Source organism: Pteronotus mesoamericanus, unplaced genomic scaffold (assembly GCF_021234165.1).
Source record: "Pteronotus mesoamericanus isolate MK-2021 breed Mesoamerican mustached bat unplaced genomic scaffold, CSHL_Meso_final contig_29, whole genome shotgun sequence".
NCBI classification, from domain to species: domain Eukaryota; kingdom Metazoa; phylum Chordata; class Mammalia; order Chiroptera; family Mormoopidae; genus Pteronotus; species Pteronotus mesoamericanus.
Window position 1 is genome coordinate 4,375,118 of NW_026555123.1, and position 27,622 is coordinate 4,402,739.

General features: G+C 55.1%; 1 protein-coding gene across 1 annotated transcript in view; it reads right to left on the bottom strand.

Annotated features, from left to right (window-relative positions):
- Positions 1-27,622, bottom strand: part of ARL15 (ADP ribosylation factor like GTPase 15) — a 322,033-nt gene that overhangs the window by 206,117 nt on the left and 88,294 nt on the right. The window contains exon 2 of the mRNA XM_054575339.1: positions 7,402-7,546. Within this exon, the coding sequence (XP_054431314.1) occupies positions 7,402-7,546 (145 nt within the window). The remainder of the gene's footprint in view (positions 1-7,401; positions 7,547-27,622) is intronic.

Here is a 27,622-nt window from a genome sequence, read left to right on the forward strand (position 1 = left end):
GACGGCACAGGCTCTTAGCTGCTGCGAATGCTTCTCAGGAGTGTTCGCCTCGCATCTGGCCTTCTCGTATTTTCACCTTTGCATGAGGTTAAGCTCTGTGACCTTTTCCTTTCTAACTGTTCCACCCAGACCCCTGCGCTGCTTCCCCCGCCTCCTGCATTGAGCGCCCCACGCGTGTGGCTCTCTGATGTCCTCGGGTCTTCTGCACATCTTTTTGTGACCCTCGTCTTTATCATTCCACCTCCTTTGATCTTCTCCAGTACACGCCCCCCGCCCCCCCCGCCGGCTCTGAACACCGAAAGAGCCCGGAGTACATGTGGGAGCCAGCAGTGCAGCCAGAGCTCCCGCGCCCGCTTGCTTCGGGGACTAGTAACCGAGGCCGGCCGGCCTGCCTGGCTCTCCCCACACCGCCACCCGCCCTCCACACCTGTCTGCCATCACCGATGTGTCCCCAACCTCTCGCCCACCATCAACGGCCACAGCGCACACACATCCAACAAACAAGCGTCCGCCCTCCTCCTCTCCTCTGTCCTGGCCCCTCAGGCCCCTCGCACCCAGCCCGGCCTTGCATTTGTCACGCACCACAGATGGTGCGTCCTTCTAGGGGTGAGCCTCGGGAGGGGGGCTGGTCCATTTTTATTGGACCAGCCCCCTCCCGTGCACGTTCTTTGTGTGGAACGTGCGTACCTCACTTGGTCCTGAGACCTCCTGCCTTCAGCCCCCCTAACACATATACATTCAGGCTGTCAACTTTATCGGCATAACATTGCTCATGGTATTCTATAATCCTTTTAATATTTACAGAATTTGTATCAATGCCACCTCTCTTCAATCCTGATTTTGTTAGTGTCTTTGATTCTTTTTCCTGATCAATTTGGTTAGAGTTTTATGATTTTATTGATCTCAAAGGAAAAACTTTTAGTTCCAATAATTTTCTCTACTGTTTTTCTACTTCATTGCCTTCTACTTTTACCTTTATCGCTTCCTCCTTCTCACCTTAGGGTTAGTCCACTCCTCTCTTTTCATTCCTTAAGGTGCCAGCTGCGGCCACTGGCTGAGGCCCCTCTCCCCCGACGCAGGTGTGTGGCGCTGCCGGACTTCCCACAGCCCCGCGTTCTGAAGCGTGGCACATTCAGTGCAAAATGCCTTATAATTTCCCTTTAGGTGTCTTCCTTGATCCATAACTTATTTAGAAATAATTTAGTTTCCAAGCACTTGAGGATTTTTCCAGAGACCTTGTTAGTGATTTCTAGTCCAAATGCACTGTGGTCTAAGAACACATTTAGTATGAACTAAAGTCTCTGAAATATACTGAGACTTGCTTTATGCTCTCAACTCTGTTCCATACGCACTTGAGAAGAATGTCCTCTCCGTTGATGGGTGGAGTCTTCTAGAAACGTTAATTAGGTCAGCTTGGATGATTTTCTTCCTACATGTGCTCTCAGTAATTGAGAGCAAGTATTGAAATCTCTGAATATACTTGTGGGTTTGTCTATTTCCCTCTTGAGTTGTCATTTTTTTGCGGTTTGAAGCTGTTACTAGACACATACAGTTTAGCATTGTTATGCCCTCTTGATTAAATGGCCTCTTCGTCATAATAAATAAATGTCCTTAACCCCAGTGTTAGTCTTTGCTCTAAAATCTACATTGTCTGATACTAATACGTCCAGTCCAACTTTCTTTGGACAGCTAATAGCATGACACACCATTTCCCATCCTTTTACTTTTAACCTATTTGTGTCTTTACATTTAAACTTTGTTCTCTTCAGTCAGCATATAATTGGGTCTTGCTTTCTGTATTGAAGTGTGTCAATTCCAGCCTCTTAAGGGAAGAGTTTGGACCATTTACATTTAATGAGTACTGATGGTTAGATTTGAATCTATCACCTTGCTACTTTGTTTTCTATTTGGTTCCATCTATTCTTGTTTCTTTATTTTCTCTTTTTTCCCTGCCTTTTGAGTAAATATTTTTGATGATTCCATCATATCATATGTGTTGCTTTATTGGCTCTATTATTTTTGTGGTTTATAGTACATCTTTAACTTATCACAGTCTACGTTCACTCTTACTGTATCACTTCACATATAAGAACCTTAAAAGTGTTCTTCCCTTTTCCCACTGTGACTTCTATGCTATTGTTTCCATGAACTTTACTTTGACATGTCATAAGCTGCACAATACTTTATTATTGTTTTCATGCATTTTACTTGGACACGTCATAAGCCTCACAATATTTTGTTATTTCTTTTCAAACAATTATCTTTTAAAGAGACAAACAGTAAGAACTGATATTTATATATTATGTAAATTTTATAAATCTTATATATTTACCACGTGGTCACCATGGCTGGTACTTTTCATTCCTTTGTACAGGTCCCAATTTCCAATTGGAAAAAATTTTTTCCCTGCCGGAAGGGCTTCCTTGAACATTTTTTATATAGCTCTGGTCTGCTAGCAATAGATTGTTTTAGCTTTTTCTGTGTCTTTCTCTTTTGAAAGGTATTTTTGCTGGGTATAATAGGTTGATAATTTTTTCCTTTCCATACGTTCTAGATACTTCTTTACTGTCTTCTCACTTGTATCATTTCCAGTGAGAAATCCCTATCTTTTTCCCTCTGTAACATATTTTATTTGCTTTTAAGATTTTCTCTTTGTATACTCAGGGTTCTCCAGAGAAACAGAACAGAATCCATGTGAATGTAGAAAGATACTTGTTTTAAGAAATTGATTCAGGCAATTGTAGATCCTATCAGTTCCAATATCTGCAGGTCAGAGAACTAGGAAATCGCTGGTGCTGCACTTCGAGCCCCAAAGGCCAACTGGTGAGGAAATCACAGCAAGAAGCATTTTTGTTCTATTCAGGCCTTCACTTGATGGGGTAAGGCCTACCCATGTTCTAGAGAGAGCAATCTGCTTTACTCAAAATCCATGGAGTCAAATATTAATTTCATCTAAAAACATTCTCACAGAAACATCCAGAATAGTGTTTGACCACCTATCTGAGCATCGGGGCCCAGCCAAGCTGGCACATAAAATTAACCATCATACTCATTATTGCCAGCTTGGCGCAATTTCATTATGATGCGCTTCGGTGTAGCTTTGTTCATGTCTTTTGTGTTTGGCGATCAGTGAGCTTCTTGGATCCAAAGTGTATAGTTTTCTTCAAGTTTAAAAATGTTTCAAATATCTTCCTGTCCCTTTCTCTACCCCCTCACCTTCACAGGCCCTAATTAACCATGCGTTGGGTGACCAGAAGTTGTCTCACAGCTCACTGTGGTTCTTTGCATTTTCTCTTGTCTCCTTCTGTGTTTACTATGGATAATCTCTAATGTTAATACCTGCAGGGTTACTAATCTTTAATGTTTCGTATATTTTGCCTGCTGTTTTTTCCCAGTTATTTCAGGCGGGAAGGTAAGCCAGTTCTCGAGGCTGTGTCTCAGCTGGCGTTGGAGGCCCCTGCTCTTTCTCACCTCACTGCTTTCCCAGCATCTCCCACGTCTCCTTCTCCCCGCCCTCTGCCCGCCACCCTGCTGATGTAGCTCCTTTCTTTACAAAAACTAATGTCCTGCACACCACTCTCTCCCCTCTGTCTGCCTCCCCGGGGAAAGCAGCCTAAGTGCGGCCGTAGCCAAGGGGCCAAGGGGGAGGAGGACAGTCCGCCTCGCGCCTCCGCTCGTTCCCTGCCTCTCACCCCTCAGGTCGGTTTCTACGCTAACGCCACTGCAACTTCTGTCATCGGTCCTCAGTGACCATATATATCGTCACCACCGGTGATGGCCCTCTCTCAGTTGGAGACTTATGTTTACGCTGTTTAACACTTGTTCACGTCTGACTTATACAACGCCCTGTAGAACGGCCTGATGCCCGCCCCTCGTCTAATGCCGAGGCTGGAGCATAAGCTCCAAAGGGCAGGGATGCTCGTCTGTCTGTTCCATTCATCGATGCGTCCTCAGGGCCTAGGCCACGGCAGCCACGGGATAGGCACTCAGTCCTTGCGGACAGGGTGGCGACCAGCACTCGCCTTCCCGCTGCACCGAGCACCCCTCAGCGTCTGACCCACCCCGCACTCCGGTTCTCTCTCACATCCACAGCTCTGGCTGGGAGCTCTCCCATCGGCTTGTTGCTGAGCGCCTGGGTCACTGCCGGGAGGCCTGCCCACACCTCGACAGGATCCGTCCCAAACTGGACTCACCGTCTTTCACCTGGAACTGTCCCTGGAGGCCTCCCTCCTTCCTACCAAGCACTCAGTCCCCAGGCCAGAAGCCAGGTCAGGTGGGACTGTTCTCCCTCCTGCGCTCTCGATTCCCCGGCAGGACAGTCGCCCTTTCAGGACCCGTCGCCCGGACCCCAGCTCTCCACCCCCCGGAGAGCACGCGTCCCGGGTCCCCTCTCCACGTCCCAGGGCTCTCACAACAGCCTGTCCAGGCCCTCGCCTCGGTCACAACACGCCCTGCATCTCTGCATCAGGGGCCCCGGCCAGCAGGGCAGGACTCTCCGAGGGCCCCTCTGTTCTCCACCCCGCGCTCCTCCCCGCCCCCTGCTGACGGCCTGCCCGGAGCGCGGCCTGTCTTGCAGCCCCACGTTAGAAATGTCCGCTCTCTCTTGTAACCTGCGTTCTGCCAAGCACAGCACATGCCACGTGCTGCTCAGCACCTGGCACGTATTAAACCTTCAGCAAGTGTAAACCGTTCATCACTGGAATATTTACCTTCCTAACCTGGTGCAGGCTTCCAGGTGGAGAGATCGCCCAAGAGGCCTCCAAAACGGCACTGTGCCTGGTTCAGAAAGAGTGACTCACAGAAGCTCGATACCCAAAAAGTATCAGAAAAGCAACTCACACATAGTGTTATGCTTGCTTCCAAGAAAAGCTAAACATCATTAAAACCCTTACTAAAAGCAAATACAAAACATATTCTATAGCCATTTACAAATAATAAATTATAAGCATATTATTTACGGAATTTTTTTTTAACATCATAATTCCAAACAGTGTGTCTAGCTGTCGTGTTTCTCGTTCCTGGCTCAGAGAAGTGAAGAACAGTTACTCTGTGTTACCCGTACGCATTTTGGGGATAGTTATTTTGCTTTAAGAGAGCTAAGAAGTTAATAAAGCTCGTATAGTTACATAGCACATTTCTCAAAAGCTAGCCACAATTCCACAAACAGCAAACTGAGACGCGTATCAGAAATCCCGAGCCCTGGCTCCCACTAGACTTCATTTGAAGACAATGACCTGATGGCCCACCTCTGCCCCTCGCTCTGTGACAACAGCCGTGTCACCCCACCTTTGAGCCTCAGGTGATGAGCACAGGATATAGAGGAAGGACCTTCCGTGCCAGGCAAGGCTGCGGGAGGCTCGCAGCGATGCTGAACGCAGACACAACCAACCCAGCGTGGTGCCTGTCCACGCGCCCAGCGGCCCTCTGTGACTGCGCCCAAGCGAGGCTCTGGGGCACAAAGCCAAGGAAGGTGCTCTGCCCGGTGTCCAGGCCGGGGACACACGCGTCTACAGCAGGGTCGCAGGCACGGAGCTGTGGGAATGGGGACAACGTGCCCAGTGGGGGCGGGGAGGGGGCGGGCACAGGGAGCACTCAGTCTGGCTGAAGGGTCCAGAAGGCAGTGGCCGGAACGGCGTCCTGGTCATGGCTCTGCGGAGCTGTGTGCAGCCGCTCTGGTCTCGCCGGGCGCTGTGGCCCCCGCTCCTTTCCTTGCACCGACACCGAGCCGGTGTCTGTTCCTCACACGCCCACAGGTGCCTGCCTACGACTCTCAGGTCTGAGGAGCTCTCCACACTAGCACTTTCTCTCCGCTGCTCCCTTGGCGGCCAAGCCTGACCTGAACTGACATGCGGCCCTTGGCCCCCAGAGCTTTTCCTGCTGCTCAGAAAATCCCGTCAGCAACCGCGTCACCGCCCACCCGCCCACCCCCCAGCCCGGCCCCGTCGCCCAGCTTCTCGCCCTCCACACCCAGCCAGGCTGGGTGGCCCCGGGCAGGTGTCCGGTCCAGGCCCCCCTCCCCACGCGCCCTGCGGTCGCTGCCTCCGCGGACAGCCGGGCCAGCCGCCGCTCCAGTCCGGCCTTCGCAGCATGGCAGGTGCGGCCCGCCTCCAGCGACCACGGTCCGCCTGGTTTCTGGCTCGGTAGCTCGGACATCTCCGCGCGGCCTACGGCGAGGCCCACGTTCCTGGGCGTGGTACAAAGGGTGGCCACGGGGCAGCCGCCATTCACCTGTGAGCGGCTCCTGGCATCCTGCCAACCGTGCTGCGCAGACACACGGAGGTGTGGCTCCCGGGGCTGCCCATCCGTGCCTGGCCTCTCCGTCTTCACACCAGCGTTCCCTCGGCCCCGAAACCCCTTCTCCCACCTCACTTTCTTCCTGCCCGTCCCCAAGCGTACTGGTCCTCAGGGTCCAGCCTAGAACATTCCACCGTGCGTCCTTCCCTCCCCCATTCCAAGCAATGCTGATCACTCCTCCTGCTCCGTGAATTTCTGGACATGAACCTCACGTTGCCATGGGCCACAGACTGACCCTCCTGAATGCTGCAGCTATGCCCTATTCCCAGGCCCTGACACGGGATATAGCACATAGTAGGTGCTCAGGAAAGGCTGGCTGATTGAGCCGTCTTTCCAACAGTCCCAGACAACGCCTCGGCGGTGCCAGCTCCACCCGACAGGGGGTGCCCATCCCCGGCAGCTGTCCCTCCACTGCCTTCTCTTCTTCGTGCCCTCGCTCCTGCTTCAGTCTCAGAAGGAAAGGGCCAGCGTCTCGGCACTGACAGGTGATAGAAGCTCCAGGGAAGCCCTTGACATTTGGGGCCGGAGCCATCTTCGTGGTGGCCCGTCCTGTGCCTCACAGGACGGTCAGCAGCATCCCCAGCCTGGGCCCAACAGAAGCCGGTGGCACCCTCCCTCCCTGACAGTGCCAACTGCCCCCCGCGGGAGAACCCCGCCTGGGCCGACTTCCCCGGCCACCTCAGGGAGCAGCGTAGTCGCCCCGACCAGGTCCCGGCGCCCACGGCGCGCACTGACAGCATGGGGGAAGAGGGCGCCAACTCCACCAGCTGCACGGCTCAGGGGCTGTGTGACGAGCACACGCAGGCTCAGCGACACGTCACGGGAACATGGCCCTGGCGGGGCCTGCGCAGAACCCACTGTTACGGGAGCCGGACTTCAGGGTTCGGGTCAGCCTGTAGCGACGTTTTCCCGAGTGGGATTTACTCCGTGGCACCAACATGACCCAGCTGGGGGAGAGAGATCCACTCTGAAAATCAGATAGAGCATCTACAACTCCAGGGAACGGGCTGAGGCGCTGTACCCCAAAGGGAGGAGTGGGATGGGCCCCCCCAGACGGACAGGGAGCGAGGCCGCCAGCCGAGAGCGGGGCGGGCCCGCGGCACTCACCTGTGGTGGCCACGACGTCTTCGCGGCTCTCGCTGCAGAGCTGGGACAGCAGGCTGGTCTTGCCGGCGCCCGAGAGCCCTATGCACACCAGGTCATACTCCGGCCGTGCGGGTGGCGGTCCTTTGCAGCACAGTGCTCGAAAACACTGCCGAGAGAGAGGAAGGGGGCTCCTTTAATAAAAGCGTGGAGACAAGCAGAGCAACACAGTAAGCGAGTACTAAAAAGCAGGTGAAGAGCCTATGGCTCAGTAGGTAACATCAGTGTGGAGGAACCAGAGGCGGCAGCTGGGCCCAACGATCAGCCACCTTCCCCAGGAAGGACACAGTGCAGACTCCCCGCCCCTGCTGCAGCAGCTGCGCTGTGAGGGGCACGCCGTCAGGACCCCGCTTTGCTGCGCCCCGCGCACCCCCAGAGCTCGCAGGGTGGGAAGTGAGTTGAGGCACAGCAGCTCTGCAAGTGCTCCACACGGCAACCGGCCCACTCTCCAGAGCCGCCACGTCTCCAAGGCGCCATCCGGCTGAGGACGTGTTCCTGGTTACAGATGCCGGGGCGGGAGACTGGGGGGGCACCCTAACAGGATGCAGGGCCCCAGACGGGGCCTGGGGTCGGGCTGGGCAAACGACCCGCCGGCAACAGCCTTGCAACACGAGGTGACGGCGGCAGAGAGGCTGCAGGTTAGACAGCCGGCTGTGTGCGGGCGGCCTCCTGAGTCGGCCATCACGCTGTGGCCACCCAAAGGAAAGCAGGGTCCCAGAAAACACACACTGGAACCCCCAGAGGCAAAGGGTCTTGGCATCTGCAGTTAACTGGCTCAGAAAAATTCTCCGTCTCCGTGCGGTGGGGGAGTATAACGAAGCGCCACAGTGAAACGTCGGTGACGGCTAGTGACGCCGAGGGAACAGTCGACAGGAAAATTCCTTGTGCTGGTCTTACAGCTCTGTGACAGTATTTCAAAAAAAACCTTTTAAAAGTCGGTCCCTAGAGCCCCTGTGCACAGCACTGCCATCTGGCCTCTGCTAACCGTGGTCCGTGACTGTCACGAGGCCAGGCATCCCTGCGCGAGTCAAAGACAAGGGTGTCTGGGGCCCTGGAAGTCACTCACGCCACTGCTGCTCTTTCGACTAACCTGACACCCCTGTACCAGGAGCTGACGGTGCAGCAACTGGGGACGCAGACGCGTTCAGGCCCAGGGGCAACAGAAGGACAGAGAGGGAGGGGCCGGGGCAGGCCCATGCGCTTCCCTTGGAGACCGGGAGGTGTGCGGGCTAAGGAGCCTCTGCTCACTCTCCTCCCTCAAACTACGCCGGCCACCTAACCGCCACCACGCTCCCCGAAACGCGCTCCATCGTCCCCTCCCTCCTGGCTCGTGTCCACACAGCCAGCAGGCCCGGTCCCCACGGACACGCTCCCGGGGCGGCCTTCATCCCTGCCCCCACTCTTCTCCACGCGCAGCCCCTGCGATCGCCTGGGAAACCCGATTGTAGGTGCTTGGCCCCCGCCACCGCGACGACCCCTGCTCGTGGGCCAAGCCCTGTCGCTGCCCGCAAGGCCCTGCCCGGTCCCCAGCTTCGCCCCCGCGCCCGCCTCCCGCCACGCTGCGCCTCCCACACCTCCGCAGGCGCTGGCGCCACTGCCCCCGGCTCTGACCGCGCGAGCGCCTCCTCAGGGTGCGGGTTCTGCGCGAGTAACAGTCCTCGGGGCCGCCCGCCCTGGCCCTGAGAGGGCGCTAGAATTCGTGTCGCGCTGTCCCCGTGCGCTCATGGACTCTGCCCACAGGCTCTGCCGTTGCTTATTCCGCCGCAGACTGCCCACCTTCATCTCGGCGTCCCCGGGGCTGGGAACACACCCTCAGCAGGTCACTGTCGGATCAGAACTAGCAACACGCAAGCTTCACCCAAGGACAGAAGCGCCCACCCTGGGAGGACGCTTGACCTACGCTCGCTGGGCTTCAAGAAGAGAGTGTCGAAAGGAAAGAAACCCTGCACTTTCTTTCTCGCGTTGCTTCAACGCCAGAAGTCGGCCCAGTTCCCAGCAGAGCGGTTTTGACGGACAGACTCTCTTTTATCCATGTAATAGGGCTTCCTTCTGTCTCCAATTCCCTTTTCCTCGGCTTTTAAGAGGCTCTGCCTACTTCTGGTAAACAGCTCTGATCTAACCCATGTTCTTCGCCAATGGATTACACTCTACCCACATGTCCTCAGTTCGTCCCAGCCCGAGGGGTCCCGATGGCGTCTGTCTGCCTCCATGCGGCCGCCCTGCTCAGCCGTGATGCACTTCCGCACCGCCGCCCCGACCAGACCAAGGCCTGCGGCTGGAAGCGATCACGCGGTAGGTGCGGCCGCTGAGCGCCCCGGTCTGTGCACAGGCCAGCCAGCCGAGGCTGTCGGCTTCCTGTGAGCTTTCCATCTGGCAAGTCTCCAGGCTCGATGAGGGTGTTTGAAGGAGACAGACAGCCGTGTGCCATGGGTGCTCGTGGGTTGTGGGTAGGCGTGCACACCTGATGTGTGTATACGGTATGTAGATGTAGTATGTATGTGTGTGTGGTATGCTGTGGGTACATTATGTTGTGGGCATAAGCATGTGTAAATACTGTGTGTGCTGTGTGTGCATGTACGTAAAATGTGCATGCGTTTTGGGTGTGCGCATGTGTGTGCTGTGTGTCTTCCCTCGAGGACGGCCGCTGGCTGGCAGCTGCTCACTCAGGAGAGCCCGCCGGCCCCGCTGGGACAGGCCGCACGGCCGGTCTCGTCCCGCCGTGCCTGTGGCTTCCCTGCCTGGGCGGCTTTGATCTCGGCAGGAGGCGGGCCCCGTTCCTGCCGTGTCACCCTCTCTTGCTCACAGCCTCTGCCACAGTCCCACGAGGCCGCCTCTGACCACCCTGAACCAAACCCTCATCCGTCTTCGATGCAAAATGACGACTGCACCGCCCGGTTGAAAGCTTTCATGGGCCCGTATGACTCAACAGTTTGGCCAAAAGCTCCAGAACTCCGCCTTCATGTTCTTTTTAAAATCCAGAGTCTGAAAACTTCACAGACAAGCCCAACGATGCCTGCACCGCCTATTCCTGTATTCCCGGGCACCTAAGGCGCTTCTGCCATAAAAAGCAATTAGCAATGACATTCCACTCCACTCTCTTCTTTTATCTCCTTCGCCTCCCCCCGCAGCCCCATCACACGGAGGTTAAGAGCATCTGACATGACGTGTCCCCTTGCCCCCAATCTCTTTCCTGAAATTCAGGATCTGTGTTTCCAACTGTTCTGGAAGAACCCAGACTCAATCAGAATAAAACCACAGCCCCCACCCCACCCCACCCCATGCGGTACATGGAAACCAGGTATTCTGGAACATGAAATCCCAAAGGTTAGATGGACAATTATTACAGGGCTGAATCTTTTAAACAAAGCACAGAATACTTGAATAGTGATTTGAAATAAATCAATCCTATGGTTCAACAGAAATAGTATCAGGTTTTGAGCCGATTAAAAGAGGCTTTTAAGAACGTTATTTCAAGTGGGGGAAATAACGGCCATGCTTTTTAAGTCAGGTCCTAAAAACGCTATGAAGTTTGCACTTGTGTTTCGTTTCAAACCTTAATGAAGCCTTGGATCTCATAGTCAATTTATTTGAAACGACTCATTTTGGCCCCGAGACCACACTGCACCAAGTCCATTGTGCCTGCCTCCCGAAGCAGCGCCGCATTGTGCGGGGCGAGCGCCTTTCAGCGCGCACAATGCGGCGCACAATGCAGTCGGCCGGGCCGACAGCGAGTGGCGGCTCGGGCCTCGTTCCCAGGCCAGACACTGGGGCATTGTGCGCCTCCGTTCAGGCCCACGGACCTGCATGCTCCAGTGTCCTCGTGATTGACCGGTCACATCCAGCACTCCCCGTCGCCTCCCTTCTGCAGGAGGACGCTGGGAGGCGTTGCCGCCGTGCACGAGGCTCCGCGCAGGCGCTGTGCGTCAGGAGCGCGTCCTCCTGAGAAGCGCAGGTGACAGCTCGCTGCTCTGGGCAGGGACCCGGAGCCCGCCACGCAGCCCCGGCTGCGGCCCTCCCCCGTCAGCACACAGCAGCCCCCAGGCGCCCCGGCCCACCCTGTCTGACCCGAGACCCGACAGGCACACTGCCCTTAGCCCTGACGTGCAGCAGGGGCGGAGGGCGGGGAGTCCGCACTGCAGCCACGGGCAGGGCCGCCGCAGCCAGGGCCGCGGTCCAGTGGCCTGCAAGGCTCCGCCCACAGGTCTTTCCACCTCGGGTCACTGTGGACGCGCTCCTCTGCAGAAAACGCAGCGTCTCCCCTGCTGTGTCAGGGCACCGGGCGTCTCCCCGGGGCACCCGTCCGCAGACCGCCACCCACACTGGAGGCGAGGCACGGGGGAAGGGCAGGGACTGGAAACCTCTGTGTCAAGGACTTCGCACAAATCATACCTTTGGCTGAAAGGTGCACTGGCTAAAAAGCATAAGCAAAACCCTCGGGTATCTGCTTAAAGGAGAGCAAAGGCGCGTGTCAGGGGAAAATAAGCTAAAGATAAAACCGCAGGGGTAAAACGAGGCCGGCATTTCCTCTGGTGGCCGGGACCGCAAGGCTGTCCTCAAAGGTCCCCATTTCTGTCGGGGACAGGGCCCTGTCGCAGCAGGTGCTCACAGGAGAGCAAACTGCTTGGCAAACTGACCCTGTAAAGCACTAATTAGGCACTTAATTGGGTGTCTCCATTCCCTCCACATCTGCACCTTAACGAGTCCAGTTCCTTCCCAACCAAAACCACTCCCCGGTCCCTTCACCGGGGAGCCACACGCTTCCGGGCCTCTGCGTGCCGAACGGCCGGGGTGGGGGAGTGGCCGTCCCCCCGGCCCCACTCCAGGCGGCCTCCTCCAGCCCCCCCCCACAGCTCACCTTGCTCCCGCTCGCAGCCCCAGCTCCGCCCCCAGCTCCGCCGTTCCCGCTGTGCCACCTGCACTTTTTTTCCCGACTGTAACAATTCTCTGCCGCTGGGATCACCACACACGGATGCGAAGACATCAGAACCGGCTCGCGCTTTCACCTGCCCCTCCCCAGGGTGGCCAGCGGGCAGGGCTGCCAGGCAGCCTCCCGGAGCCGCGCTCCAAACCCTCGGCTGCGGCCGGGGCCGCCGCTCCGCCAGCACCGCCAGCACCGCCCGCGGGACTAGACCCCAAGCCTCTGGGGACAGGGCGTTTGTCTCCAGGGGCGCTCTGTTTTCCATCACGACTGCGTGGTTTTATTCTGAGCGAAAGTTCGGTTTGACAGAGCTCTGTGTAGTCACTAGAAACTCTCCTCCAGTCAGTCGGCTTCGGGGGTCCCCACAGCCATGCTGTCACCGCCCGGGTCCCACATCCTTCTCCTCATTCCCATGCAGGTCTCCCCAGATGGCGACCGGGCGTCGCCAAGGGCGGGCCCCAGGGCTCTCCACGCGGCCGAGGGCGGCCGCTCCACCCACCCCGGCCAGGCTGCCGCAGCTTCGCCGCTCGCTGCTCCGAAGCAAGAGAAGACGCCCCAGAACCTGAATCGGGTCTAGCCCTTAAGTACTTTGGTTTCAAAACCAAATATTGGCCCCTGTCCATTGTGACCCTCACTGACTCTCACAATTTAAAAAAAAAAAGAGGTTTTGAAAAGGATGTTGATTTCCAGGCACGTTTTCTAACACTAAACATGTGCAGTAGACAAAATATTAAGCAGTCTGTAACTATTTAAAATTCCACTATTTTAAATATTGTCCAAGTCTGCACTCGTCAGATAGGGTCTGTGTGTTGAAAACACAGCCACGCGGTGTTGTGGGACCTGCAAGGGCCAACCAAGCTCTGGCGACCGCAGGGGCAAGCGGGGCGAGGGGCAAACAACATTCAAAACACCAATGGCAGCTACCGGCTCCAGCACCCGCCAGCAGGGGCTCGTGTGCACGAGTTCGTTCACTGCCCGAACCACCCGAGGAAGAAAGGCCTCACGCTTCCGACCTGGAGACGAGGAAACTGAGGCCCAAGGAAGTGAAGTCAGTCACCAGGCGGAGCCCGGGTCTGAGCCGCAGCAGCGCAGCTCGGGCCGCGTGCAGGGCCCCGAAGGCTAAGGCCCTGGGGGGCCGCTGGCGGGGGCGCGTCAGGGTGTCCAGGTGAGGACGGGTGGCGGGGGGGGCACCGAGAGCTGGGCCCACGCCCGGCCTCTCGGGGCCCTGCCACCGCCGTGTCTGTGCTCGGGGCCCGAGCCCCAGGCGCGGGGGTGCTCGCTATCGGGGGACAGCATGTGAAGCAAGCATGCCCGTGGGGCCGCGCAGACGGACGCCTGGCAGACGGCGGGCCGGGGCGGCAGGGCTCCCGCGGTGGGCGGCAGCCTCTCCTTCTGGCACTGCGGGCAGGACAGGCCCCTGCCGAGGCCGGGAGGCCGGGAGGACGGCGGAGGGGAGCCGGGCCCGAGGGAAGGCGGGGGCTGGGACGCGCTGCTGGCTTCCCTGCGCTCCTCCGCTCCTCTCCCTAGGCCTGCGCCCTCTCCAAAGGGCAGAGCTGGCCCCCGGGGGAGGCCCAGCCTGCCTGCGGCCGGCCGGGCGCTCTCAGCGAGGTAGGAGGGGGAGGCTCCCCAAAGAAACAGTGCTCGAATTTCCCCCTCAAAATATATGGGCACGTAAATTATGCCTCAATAAAGTGAGTAAATAAGCAAGTTCTAAACAAAAGCAAATGTGCTGGGGGGAGTATGAAAGAAAACACAGGCACAAACTGGGCTGCGTAGAAAGGTGTGTGCAGGAGAGGCTCTCTGCAGAACATGTGACCTCTCAGCGAATCCTTTCCTCCCCATCGCGAGCAGAAAACGGATGTCGAGGACGCCGGGTCCTGGAGAGCAGGCGCATCTGCAACAGGCAGAAAGCACCTCAGATCCCAACGGTCCGTCCAGCGGCAGGATGGTGAGCAGGTGCCGCTGCGTGGCGGCAGGCGGGGAGGCCCTGCGGAAGGCGCTGCCCCATCTGACGGGAGGGTCCACTTTCTGAAGTGAAAAATCCTGTGGCCCTTTAAGACCCTAATGGGAAAAACAATACGTTGTTTCCAGAGAGGATGTGTCCAGCCTCCCGGCCACGGGCGGCCCCACAGGCGAGGCCCTTGCCCCGAGCTGTCCCAGGGCTGAGGCTCCTGGCCATCGCGTCACACTGCCTCCGGACGCCGGCCTGTCCTGGCCTTACCCTTTGTATTTCTCAATCCACATTCCTTTTTGGGGTGAAATACTCCATTACTTCTGCTTTGTTCTGGGCTGTCTCCTGTCTCTGTCCCTATTAACTCCGGGCAACAAAAGAAACCAACAGAAGCAGGGGATTTCATGCTTGGCAGCTAGAGAGCCTGGCCTCCCGGCTTTGCAGAGCGGCCGCGTCTGCGACGGGGACCGGGCGAGAGTGCCGCTGGGCTGGGCCAGCCCCGGCTGGCCGCCAGGGGCGCCCCGAGTCCTGGCTTTGGACGGCGGGCACACACCTGATCGCTGCACTTAAAGGGGGGCTCCCGCCCAAGACGCGCACATGTTCCGAGCCTCCAAAGTTTCAGGTCCTCTCATACTGGAAAATAGATCGGGGAATGAGGGGTTTTTTTGTTGTTTGTTTTGTTTTTTTAACTAAGAAATTCAGAAAGGAAGCTAAGTAGAAAATAAATGTCTTCCTTATTTTTAAGATGGAATGCTTCTCTTACAATGGCATGCCCAATTTTTAAATACCAATTCTCACAGTATCGGAATTACCCGATCAAGCCAGCAGTAATTCCGCGGGCGTGGCCATCTGCGAGGAGAGCCAAGCTTTGCGTGAATATTCGTAAACACTCTATCATTGCGGCTTCACCTGGGTCAGCGTCGGCCCACATGCTACTTTTTTCTAACGAGCAAAGAAATACAAATTTGGATGAAACCTAAAGGGAGAGTAATACATTTTTTATAAAAGCTCTTTTATGGTCACTCTCTGACCAGAACATCTTTAAGCAGAAAGTAGAGCATGAAAAGTTATCAACGCTTTTAATGTTCCCTAACAAGGGCCCCTTTCTGTACTTCGCACACTTGGAACGAGTCAGGGACTGAACGTATTTTTGAGAGCGAGGGTCCCAGGCAGGCCGGCATGCAGGTTCAGCCTCAGAGAAAACGCCCAGTGAAGTTCACCCCCGAAGCGGGACCTGCCTGCTCCGGGTGCCTCCTGCCCTGCGGAGGGAAGCTTTCTAACAGGTGAGAGGCAAGCCAGTCAAACCACGATTGTCTTTCTCGTAGCCCTGAACCTTCTGGTTCCTACTCTGTATTTTGGGAAACAACAGAGCATCCTCTCACTTAACCATCTGCAGGATCCAAAAAATGGTGCTCAGTCCCACCCGTAGAGTCAGCCACCACCTCCCAGAAACCGGCTGGCTTGGCTCCTGCTGCCTCCCTGGTCCCCTCTGCAGGGGGCCTTTGTTTGGAGCGTCACCACGGGCTCCCAGATCGCACACACTGTCTGCTCTGCTAACCGGGGTCCTCACCACAGGTCTTCAGCCCCAATTCAGCCTCCCAAATGCTGCTGACAAGGACCTTTGTGAAGCGCCTCCAGCGTTGCCACGACATGAGACCCCCCTCCACCCCCTGCGGCCACCCAGGGCTGTCCAGAGACCGTCCAGCTCCTCATCTAAGCAGACAGGCCCTTTAGGGTTGGGGCTCTCCCTCCACTCCTGGCCGCCAAGGGCCATTACAGAAACTGCATGAGATGATGACGTTTGCCATCTCGGCAAAGCGCCTACAGCAGAGTTTGACGCGTACAACTTAACGCCAAATCGTTGTTGTCACCAAATCATTGCTGTCATTGTATTTTCCCACCACACCATGCTCCCCCCCCCCTTGCTCCACGCCCTCACGGGGGCCAGCGCCCGCCTCGCCACGCCCCCCGCTGGCTCCCAGCCAACCCCCGCCCCGTGCTTCCTTCCGGGACTTCCGCGCCTCTCTCTCTGGCCTGCGTGCCATTCTCCAACCCCCGCCTCCCACCGCCACTGCCTCCTTTCCTAGCCCACTGCCACGACACACGTCCCCTGCCGGCACAGCTGACCCGCAGGCCCAGACCCGGAGCGCCTGGGTGAGCTCCCCTTCTCGACCCTCCTGCACCCTGCGCATCGGAGCCAGCCGCCCCCACCCCACGTGGCAGGAGGGGCTGCCCGGCGACGCGCGTGGCCCGACAAGCCTGCCACCGGGCCCACAGGGGGCTGGAGGAGCGACCTCCCCGATGGCTTCCTGCTCCGGGAGCGAGGGCCATCGCAGGGCGCGCTGGGAGCCGCACGAGGCCCTGCGCGCCGAACGCGCAGACCGGCGCCACCGTCAGGCGGTGGTATCACCGTCCCTGGTTCTTCCTAAGTTTCCGTGCGCACCGGTCAGGACCCTTCTCACAGAGCCTAACAACAGATAATTGAGGGTTTGGGTTTATTTTGTTGCCCATTTGGTAAAGATCTGAGGTGATACTCCACATACCAATGGTGCCTAATGACACAGAGACATAGCCCTTCCCGTCTGCCATAGTAAGAGCTGTTAAAAGGGCTCATGATGTACAGTGAGACCATCGCTGGCTTTCCTTCTTCCCCCCAGAGGAGAAAGAGCTTCTACACATCCCTGGTCTTATCTCCACAGTTAAATCGACCTCTTTGATTGGGAACCTCCTCCCGTGCCTCTGCAGACCTAGACCAAGCATCGTGCCGGCGGCAGGGGGCGGCCTGCAGTCCCGCGCACCCCAAACCGCGTCGCTGCGCCTGCTGACAGAGACAAATGTTGACTGCAGGCTGGCGCTGCAGAGCCAATCCCGTGCGCGAGACGCTGACTCGCCTCACACATCAGCGCCCGTGTCAGACGGCGTCTGACGGCAGAGCCCGGGCTGGCGACGAGGGCGGCAGGCAGGGCGCAGCTGGGTACTCGCACCCGCAGCTGCGCGGGCAGCTGCGGCCAAGCAAGCGCCTTCTCACTTCCCAGGCTGCGACTCCTCTGCCAGAGTTATTTAAAGGTGTGTTTCATTAAAGCAGAGCTTTCCAGCGACTGTCAGGCTGCACCAGTGACGGCCGAACGCACAGATCCAAGCGGCTCTTCCTGTGGTTCTGGAGGCGATATCAACTGCTTTCTTTCAGCACCCATCACTCATCAGAAATAAAACAGCAACCAAAATAACCTTCTGTTCCCCCAAGAGATTGAAAGCGGCACATGGATTTCACTTATGTTATAAATGCTTTTATATTGGCTTTATTTTGTTCCCGGGAATTAACACAGGCACAAATGCCTTCAATTGTGTTTCCATATGTTATATAGACAACACAGGTACCATAAACAGGTTGGTGAAGATATTAGGGAGATCCCATGGGTCTGACTACAAAGACGTCTAAACATCAACTTTTTTTTTTTTTCCAAATAAAGTACCCAACTCCCTATCACGGGAGTTCTCAAAACCATCAGAAAAACAAACACTTGAACACTTTTTTTTAAGGATTTCCTCCCTTTTCTTTTATACGAGACAGGGTTCTGGTTGCAAATCCCAGGAAAGCGATTTACTGGAAGGATACTAATAACCCACAGCACAGATGAGAAAGCTAAAGACCTGCAGGGACAAGGCCATGGGGCCCATGGTCACCCCGCAGCGTTTTGTCTGGAGTTGCCACCTGCACAAACTGCAGGGCGCCCCGCAGGGCCTCCACCGCAGGTGACGATGCCCCTGACTGCTCCGCCCCAGACCCCGCGCCCCAGAGCTGCGGCGCCCGGCCGCTCCCACCGCGGCGTCATGCTCCCGGGCCCGGCGGCCAGCCTTACGCAGTAACAGGAGGGAACCAGACCCACGGCTCTTGTGGCGTTTGCCCCTAAACAGAGTCCCGTCGGCCTCCAAATCCCTGGGTTCTACAGCCACAGGTTCAACCAGCCAGGGCTCAAAAATATTTTTTTAGTAATGTTACCTTGTCGCAAATGTGTACTATGTAGTTGGGCCTATGATGGTTATGTCTGTACGGAACAAATACAGGCTTTTTTCTTATTACTCCCTAAACAGTACAGTGTGGTAATAACTATTTCCACTGTCCTCGGCGTATGAACAATCTAGAGATGACATGAAGTCCACCGAGGCCGTGCATAGGTTCCACACAGGCGCTATGCCGCCGTGTGCGAGGCCTGAGCATCCCCGCCGCTGGACGTCTGCGGGCTCCTGGAACCAGTCCGCGCGGACACGCAAGGGCTGCCACACTGCTCGACAGCACAGCCAACAGCAATGGGCTGCCGCTTTGCCCTCTGGTCCAAGAGTCTGCAGACGTTCTCCCCTATTACAATTCAAGGCCATGAAAGAGTCAGAACAACATTCGCTGATCTGTCATTTTCATGGATTTGCTGTGACAGAAGATGCCGGAGCCTGAGGAAGGACCAAGGAGATTCAGGCTGAGCCGGGTGCGGCAGGGCGAGGGCGGGTGAAAGGGCGGCCGGGGCCTCCCGGAGCTCACCCCCCTGCCCCTCAGAGCCTGCGCACAGCGGCCACACCCACTCTCCCGGGCCACACGCACGGGCTTCTCTCGTTGTGCCTGCCCGGTGAATGGTCGCACCTGAGAGGGGCTGCCCAGGTGTGAATGAGGCTAAGGCCCAGCTGTGGCCGCTCAGCCTCCATCTCCCACAGAAGGCAAGTGGGTGGGGCAGAGGTGGGTGTGCGCGTGCACCTCGCTTTTCTTAGTTAAAAACGAAAACGCTGGTGTAATCTGCGCAGCACACACATACAGACTCCCCAGGGACAGGTGGCTGGGCAGCCTTTCTCTTTTTTTAAAAACAAGACCACTCTGGGTTTTCAACATGTCTAAGTGATGTATAATCTTTCAAGTCTCCCTTTCCTAATTTTCAAATCACAACAAAATTGTGAAGCGATTGCTACAACAACAAAAGACTATTCATCTGGAACATGTGAAAAACCAAAAACAAAAGATCAATCATATTTATGCTCAGCAAAAAACAAAACCCTATGGTCCCTGGCTGAGAAATTCAGCCTTCCCAAAACAATAAAATCTGAGGGTTTACAGTAAACGAGCGTGTTAAAAAAAAAAAACAGCAGAGACCGGGGTTGGAAAGGAAAGGACTGGATAAAGGCCTGTTTTTAAGAGGACATTATGCTTCATGTACTTGGTGAGTCTGTGGAAATAATTCCTTGTACAGACTGTCGTGTCATGAACGACCCTGCCTGGCTAGAACCTGCAGGCTCTGTAGCTGCCCGAGGCTCTCCATGCCTCTGAATTTAGTGTCTGAGTGGACTGTGTAATTACAGTAACAGTGGTCCTCGGGGAACTGTTCGTGGGTAAGTTAGAGACGGCGCTGGCGGAGATAAGACACTCATCACCAAGAGTGTACGAAATGCATTCAGGAGGGCCGGCGCTCGCTTGGGAGCTGCACAAGAGGAACCGGCTTCATCAGAAAAATGCAAGTGTTCTCTGCTACGTGAAAACCCGAGATAAAGAACCTGGGTCTGAACAAACCCTGAGCACCATCGAGCAAGACCTGCCTCTCACACCACCTGCAGGCAGCAGGGTCGGGTGGAGAACAAGAAGTTGTCCTGAGGTTTTCCTAATGGGCAAGGCTTTCGAGGCAACTACGTAATGAAAACCAGAGCTTTCTTTTCAAGCCTATTAATCTTTTTCATTATTCACAATTTCTCATGATTTGCACATTTCTTTCTGCCCTCAAAGTAGTATGGGTGCTATGGAGTTTTAAAACATGGGATTTTGGAAGTGACATATTACACAATGTTAAGTCATATTATGTTTAAAATTTTTTAATTCAATTTATTTAAACAACGACAAAAAATTTGCCCATTTCTCTCAACACCCCCACTTCTTCTTAAAACTGCCAATCTGTTCTCTGTATCTACGAGCTTGTTTTGGGTTTGTTTTGTTTTTTTTTTTTTTACGATTCCACATGTGAGAGAGAACATACAGAGAAAGCGTGCGTCTCTCTGACTGACTGCATTTAGCACAGTGCCCGCCAGGCCCGCTCACGCGGCCCCGAACAGCGAGGCTGCGTCCCTGTTCCGGGCGAAGTGCCGCCCCCGCAGGCGCGCCAGATCCCTCACCCTTTCCTCCAGGGCGGCGCGCAGGTCAGCCCTGCGCCGTGGCTGTTGTCAGCAACGATGCAGGGAACAGGGGGTGAAGACATCTTCCTCAAGTAGTGTTTTCCGTTTCTTGGATAAATACCCAGAAGCGAAATTTCTGAGTCATATGGTAGTTCTATTTTTAATTTTTTGGGAACCTCCAGACTGCTTTCCACGGCGGCTGCCCCAGTCTGCGCTCCCACCAGCAGTGCGCGAGGGCTCCCTTCCCCACGTCCTCACCAGCCCTTGTTGTTCCGTAACTTCTTGATAATGGCCATTCTAACCGGTGCGAGGTGACACTGTGATTCTGATTTGCTTGTCCCTGACGATGAACGACATTGAGCATCTCTTCATGTACTTGCTGGCCATCCGCATGACTCCTTTGGGAAAATGTCCATACCAATCCTCGGCCCATTCCTTGATCAGACTGTTTGGTTTTTTGGCAATTGAGTTGTATGAGTTCTTTATAAATTTTGGATATCAGCCCCTCATCAGATAGATGATTTTCAAGGTCCCACTCGGGAAGTTGCCTCTCCATTTTGTTGCCTTCCTTTGCTGCACGGAAGCTTTTCAGTTTGCTGTGGTCCCACTTTCTTATTCTTGTTTCTGCTGCTTTTGCTTTTGGTGTCAGCTCCACAACTCCACCACCAAGACCCAGGTCAGAGAGCTTATTACCGCCTCTGTTTTCTTCCAGGAGTTTCACAGTGTCGGGTCTAACGTTCGAGTCCGTTCCCTTTTGAGTTAGTTTTTGTCCACGGTGTCGGAGAGAGTCCAGCCCAGTTTCGTTGCACGGAGCTACCCACTTTCCCCACGCCATTCACGTAAGAGGCTGCGCTTTCCTGTGCTCTCAGCTCCTGCGCTGTAATTTGCCATGCAGGCGTGGGTTATTTCTGGGTTCTGGGTTTCTGGGTGTCGCACTGATCCATGTGTTTGTCTTCATGCCAAAGTCATACTGTTTTAATTACTGTAGCTTTGTAATAGAGTTTGAAATCAGGGAGAGCAATGCCCCTGACATGGTTGCATACAAATTTTATCATTGTTTTCTCTATTGCTATGAAAAATACCTTCGGAATTTTGATAGGGATCACACTGAATCTGTATAATAGTTTGGGTAGTATGGGCATTTTAACAACATCACTTCTTCCAGTCCATGGGCACGGGGTATCTTTCCATTTATGTATGTCTTCTTCAATTTATTTCATTAATGTCTTGTAGTTTTCAATATACAAGTCTCTCACGTCCTTGGTTAAGGCCATCACTAGGTATTTTATTCTCTTTGATGCAGTTGTAAATGGGATTGTTTCCTTAATTTTTTTCAAATATTTCATTATTAATATAAAGAAACACAAAAGACTTTTGTGTATTGATTTTGCACGCTGAGACTTTACTAAATTTGTTTATTAGCTCTTACAGTTTTTTTACTATGTCTTTAGGGTTTCTACCTATAATGTGTCATCTGCAAATAGTAACAGTTTACTGCTTCCTTTCCACTTGGGATGCCTTCTCTTTGTTTTTCTTAATCGCTCGAAGGTGTCCAGCACTACGCTGCGTGACAGCGGTGAGGGGCCATCCCAGTCTTGTGCCAACCTCAGGTTTCACCGCTGAGTATGACGTGGGCTTGTCCTATGTGACCTTTACTATGCTGAGTTACATTTCTTACTGAAAGTTTTGATCATAAATGGATGTTGAATCTTGTCAAATGCTTATCTGCGTCTATTGAGATAACCCTACACTTTTTACCATCACTAGAATGTAAATCTCATGAGGGCAGGAGTTTTTGCATCTTGACCGATGCATCGCCAGCAACTAGAACATGACCCGGCACCAAGTACACGACCAATAAATATTTAGAAGCTAATCTGTTGAATGGCTTCCGTAGGCCCTTCACAACCACACCGGAATACTTCCTAACCTCTTACCATCAGACAGAGGCTGATGGAATCCTATGTTCTATCCCTAGTTTTCTTGAACAGAAGGAACACATTTCCTTTTAAATCACATCCTTACTGGGTCTGGCGTATCTTACACTTTTATCCGAGTCTTACCACCTTTGGTCTTCCTCTAGAATTGCAACCCCAAGGTTGTGCCATTGACAAAGACAGGAGGCGGGGGCGGGTCCCTGGGGTTGTCCAGCCTTTACACTCAGGCGCAAGAGGAGAACTAAATAACGCAATGTGGCGGGGGGGGACCTAGAAAGCCCAGTGCCACGGACATCGAGAAAAGTTAAGTGTTTCAAGAGGGAGGAACTAATCAACTAAGACAAAGGCATCAGAGTAGTTATATAAGGTCAGAGCATGCAGATAACTACTGGATTTGATAATATCCACGAACGCTGGTGGTCTTGACAATCTTGATGGGGAGGGGATGGAAATCCAGGGAATGCGTTTATGTCCAACAACGCTCTTCTCACTTGACCTGTTTTACCTGGGCCATTCCTGCTGCCACCGCCGCGTCAGCTCCGTGGATGCCCACATCTCGTGTCCAGCTGCAAACTCTTTCCAAAGAACCACAGCCGCGTGTTTAAACCTCCTGTCAGGCCCCTGGATGTCCCCTAGGCGCTCTAACGGAGCCCCAGACTCACCAGCGATTCTCTGACCCACTTAGTAAGGAGTATCACAATTCAACCAGCCACCCAAAGCCAGACACGGCTTAGCATCCGCAGCCCCTCTCTCTCTCACGCTGCTCTGGCCCCCGTGGGTGAGGGTCCTGGCTCTTAACCCTCCTTTCAGCATACACGCCCTCGTCGAGCCCCCCGTTTGGCAGGAACGCCCCCTCGTTTCTCACGCCCGCGCCTCACAGGCACTCGGTGAAATCTTTGCCGAGTCACTGAAGCCGCTTATATGGCTCCATCATGAAGGGCCCAGACTGACAGTCATAAAATCAATTTGTTAGCCTTAAAAACCATGACTGAATTTTAAAAAATAAGCTGAAAAACCGGGGGCTGAGGTGTACCATAAAAAAAAAGGTCCCAAACGTGAGGGTGCCATCTGGGTTTGAGTGCCTCTTGGGAGACGGCGGTAGGGGACGCTGCCAACCCCACAGTCACTCCCTGCAAGTCCCCCGTTACAGCCCGTGGTCCTTTCGTCCACCCCGCCTCCTCCAACAACATGTCCCCCTCATAACGGACTCTGCGCCGCCTGCGAGAGCCACTGGGGCAGACAGAGTGCGGGACATGAGTTCCTAGTGTCTCCTTGGCAGAGACACCGACGCGAGCGGGCAGCCACCGCGCACACGGGCCAGGGCCGTGGCTGGGGGCACAGAGGCGAGCCCACAATGGGGGCCAGCCGGGGGCGCACGGCTCCTTGCCTCTCCTGCGTTGTTCCGAGAGCCAGCGAGAGCCAGCAACACGGTCCTGACCTTGATGACGGCCGCAGGGCCCCCCGCAAAGGGACCGGAGAGGCCTCAGAAGAACGTTGGCCCCGACACACTTTTGAATCAAAGCTATGAAACTCATACTTGTCATCCCTGAGCTGCATCCGGAAACACAGCTCCAACGAAGCATGGAGTCTAAACGGCCGATGGTTTTCATCTGGGTGTACTTTCCAGCCACCGAAAATGGAAACTCTCCCTCTATCCTCACTCTCATAAAAATCTTTGACCTGGCCAAAAGAAGAAGGGAGAAGCACTGTGCAGCCGACCCTCGAACAACATGGGTTTGAACTGCATAGGCCCACGGATTTCCTTCAATACGTATAGTCAGAAAGTTTGGGAGATTTGCGACAATTTGAAAAAACTCACACGCGAACCCTACGGTTTTCTTAGTAACATGGTTTCCTCGAGCTTCTGCCTTGTAAGAACACAGCGTCTAACACACAGGACGTACAGAATATGTGTTCATCGACTACTCATGTTATCGGTAAGGGAGGCTTCCTCCCAGGCAACAGCGGAGTTAAGTGGGGGGAGCCAGCAGGGACACGCAGGCTCCCCGCGGCACGGGGGCCCGTGCCCTCACGCCTGCACTGTTCAGGGCGACCACACACTGTATGGCAAAGGGAGAGGAGTAGGTAGCAGAAGGAGTTCACACAATTTTGCACGTGTTTTTCATTTTTAAATTGTGTTCAATTACAGTTGACGCTCAGCACTGCCTTGTATTAGTGTCCGGTGTCCAGCCTCGCGGCTGGACAGTCACACACTTTACACAGTGTTCCCACCAGCATCCCCAGCACCCACCTGGCACCACACAGACCTACCACAGTATCGCCGAATGCGTTCCCTGTGCTGCGCAGCTGTGCACGCTTAACGCTGCGCTTCCCCACGGGGCGCTGCCTGGGAGGCCAAAGCCCGTACAGACTGTGCTTCCGCACAGCGGGTATGCCGTGCGCACAAAGCGCACCCTCTGCTATTCAGCTCACTCCCAGGCTCCCAAGGAGGCCTCTGGTCATGCTCCCGGGAGCCCCCAAGGGCGTGCCCGGAGAGTGGTCGCCCCAATCCCCCTCCACCAGGAGATGGGGACAGCAGGGAGACCCTGCGGGTGTCCACTGACTCAGAGAGTAAACCCACGTCCCTGGGGCCCGAGAGCAGCCCCTTCTCCCCCGCAGGCCCGGTCTCCCACCACCCCGCCCCGACTCCAGGCTCACGCCACGCTCCACACTCTCAGAGGGTTGGTTCACGCCGCCAACGTGCTACCTACTACGCTGCACTAGTGCTCAGGTGCGTGTGGAATGCGTCTCCCCCGCTCCATGTGTGGTTTCACTCTAAATCAGTCTTAACTCTGTATCATGGTACCTGACAGTATGTTTGCAAAATACATACCTCAATGGATAAAATCAATCATATTTGATCTCTAGCAAATGGAACAGATCCATGAAAAGAGCTCAGGCTCAAGATGAGATTAGACTGATAGAAAATAGGAAGGTTTTAGTCTCCTTTTTCGAGGTAGACACTTGATTTCACTACGCACATTCAAATCAGTAATTCGCTTGCCTGTTTTAGAAAGATCTGGAAGAGACATTCCTTGTGTTAGACTTTGAAACGCGTCTTGTAAGAATAACAGGTGCCAAGTTCATTTTAAAATATACTTTAAAAACAAATAAAACATTAAAGGAGCTATGTATATACTGACTGCTCTTCGGAAGTAAAAATGAAAAACATCAATTGATACAAAGAAAAAGAAAGAAAGAGCTCCCTACAAGCTCCTGGAACCGCGCGTCCTGGCTCAGAGCTGCACAGTCCTTGTGACGACCCTCGGGCGGGGTCCCGGTGTGGTGCAGGCTAACAGAGCTGAGCAGCTCGGGCGGACCCGCCTCTGTCTCCCACAGGAAGGCCACCCCGACACCCTCCCGCACGACTCAGGCATCGAGCCTGCGAGACGGGGAACAGGCAAGGGGACACCCCCGGGGCGCTTCATGGGGAGAAGCGCTGGGAGCTCGCCCCAGCCATCGCAGGGCCTGAGAAAGTCTCCCCGGCGCCAAGGAAGAACTGGATCTGCCTGCCCTGCTGGCCCAGCTCTCGGGGCAGCGTCTTCAGGAGGCTGTCGCAGGAAGACGCCTGGACGGGACGGGGTGCCCAGCTTCGGACCACACCGGCTCTGAACGGACGGAAGCCAACCCCCAGCTGCCTGCGTGTCCGATGCGCAGCCAGCCTGGCGCAGGACACGGAGGAGGTCTGGATGTTTTGCACCAAGGAGACTCGGCCAGAGGACTTCGGCGTGGGGAGGGGTGCACGTCCAGACAGCAGTAGCTCATTCATGTCTTTAACTCACTCCGCTATTTAAAAGGCTTGGACGTCACAGAGCACCGGGGTCTATGAAAAGGACAAGTCCTTGCCAGCGGCCCCGAAACCTCACGCACTCAAGCTGCGCTGGGAGAAACCCCGAGGGGACACCCCCGGGAGCAGGGAGACGCCCCAACAGGACGCCCGCCGCCCCCCCCCCCCGCCGTCCCCGGAGCCAGGAGAGGCTCCCATGGCAGGAGAAGCGCGGGGCCTGGCTTACTCGCCAGAGAAACAGGCTGTAGGAAGGGCGAGCGCCTGCACAGCGAGGGAGAGCGCTCGCAAGGAAGGGCGGGGCAGATCTCCCGGGCAAAACGGAGTCCGCAGGGGCCGCCCCTCAGAGGGTCCCCGCGCGCCGGGGCTGGGAGGGGCGGTGCTGTGGCCTCGGGGTCCGCTGAGGGCGCGTGCAGCGGATGGCTGCTCAGGGGCCGCCGGAGGCACAATTCACTCTTGCAGTAGGCACTTCCGTCGCTAATGGCGACCTTTCCATACAGTTTTATTCCTTTCTCCCCCTCCCCCAAGAGAGGCCAAAATAACTAAAGAAACCCAGCTCCCTCTACAGTGACGCCTCTACAGTGATTTTTCTCACGGGGGTATTCTATTTAAATGTTACTCATCGCAACAACGGAAGAACTGCACAGCGGTGCCTCCCCGGTGTTTTAGCCGCCACGCGTGATCACGTGTGGCAGCAGGAACAGACGCCCACGTGGCGAGATGCTGAAGGCCACGGAAAATGGACCAGCTCCTCAAAGGCCTGGAAAAGACCCGATCATGTGGAATTATCCTCGGAGTCCGTGCAAGAGAGGGTGTTCTATTTTTGTTTTCCATTTTCCTATTTTTAAGATTTTCTCAGGTCAAATTAATATGGAGGAATATCAGCTTTCATGAACGGAATCAACAGGAAAAAAGCCTTAACGTATTTCTGATTTTAAAAAGCAATGTACCGAAAACCCACAGACAACCACCGCTAAAGAGTAAACATATTATAAAGCAAGCAGCGTGCCAGAGGTCAGAGAGGCAGCCGTGTCCCGGGACAGGCACAGTCACATGACGACCCCTCATTCTGTGCACGGGCCCCGGGAGGTCCCTCACCTTCACGGCACCCAGCCCCCATGGGGACGCTTTCTCAAGATACCTTTAAAACAAGCCGGGTCCCTCCCCGGCTCCCCTCAGCCTCCTGAATCCCCAGCGAACGCGTCCCCCCAGAACTGACTCTCCGCTGCCTTTTTCTGCCGCTGTTATGCCTGCATTCCTCGCACGCGCTGGTGCCGGTGCTGCTCTCCAGGGCCGCAAGGCAGCTTTAATTCCGACCAAGAGAAAATACAATTGTCCCTAATTAACCGGATACAGAAAGTTCTGTTTCCGAGCCAAAGTAACTTCTCGTGGTCACTTCACACCAACCTCAGCAACATCACACAGAGGCGAGAACACAGGGTAGTCAGAGGCGG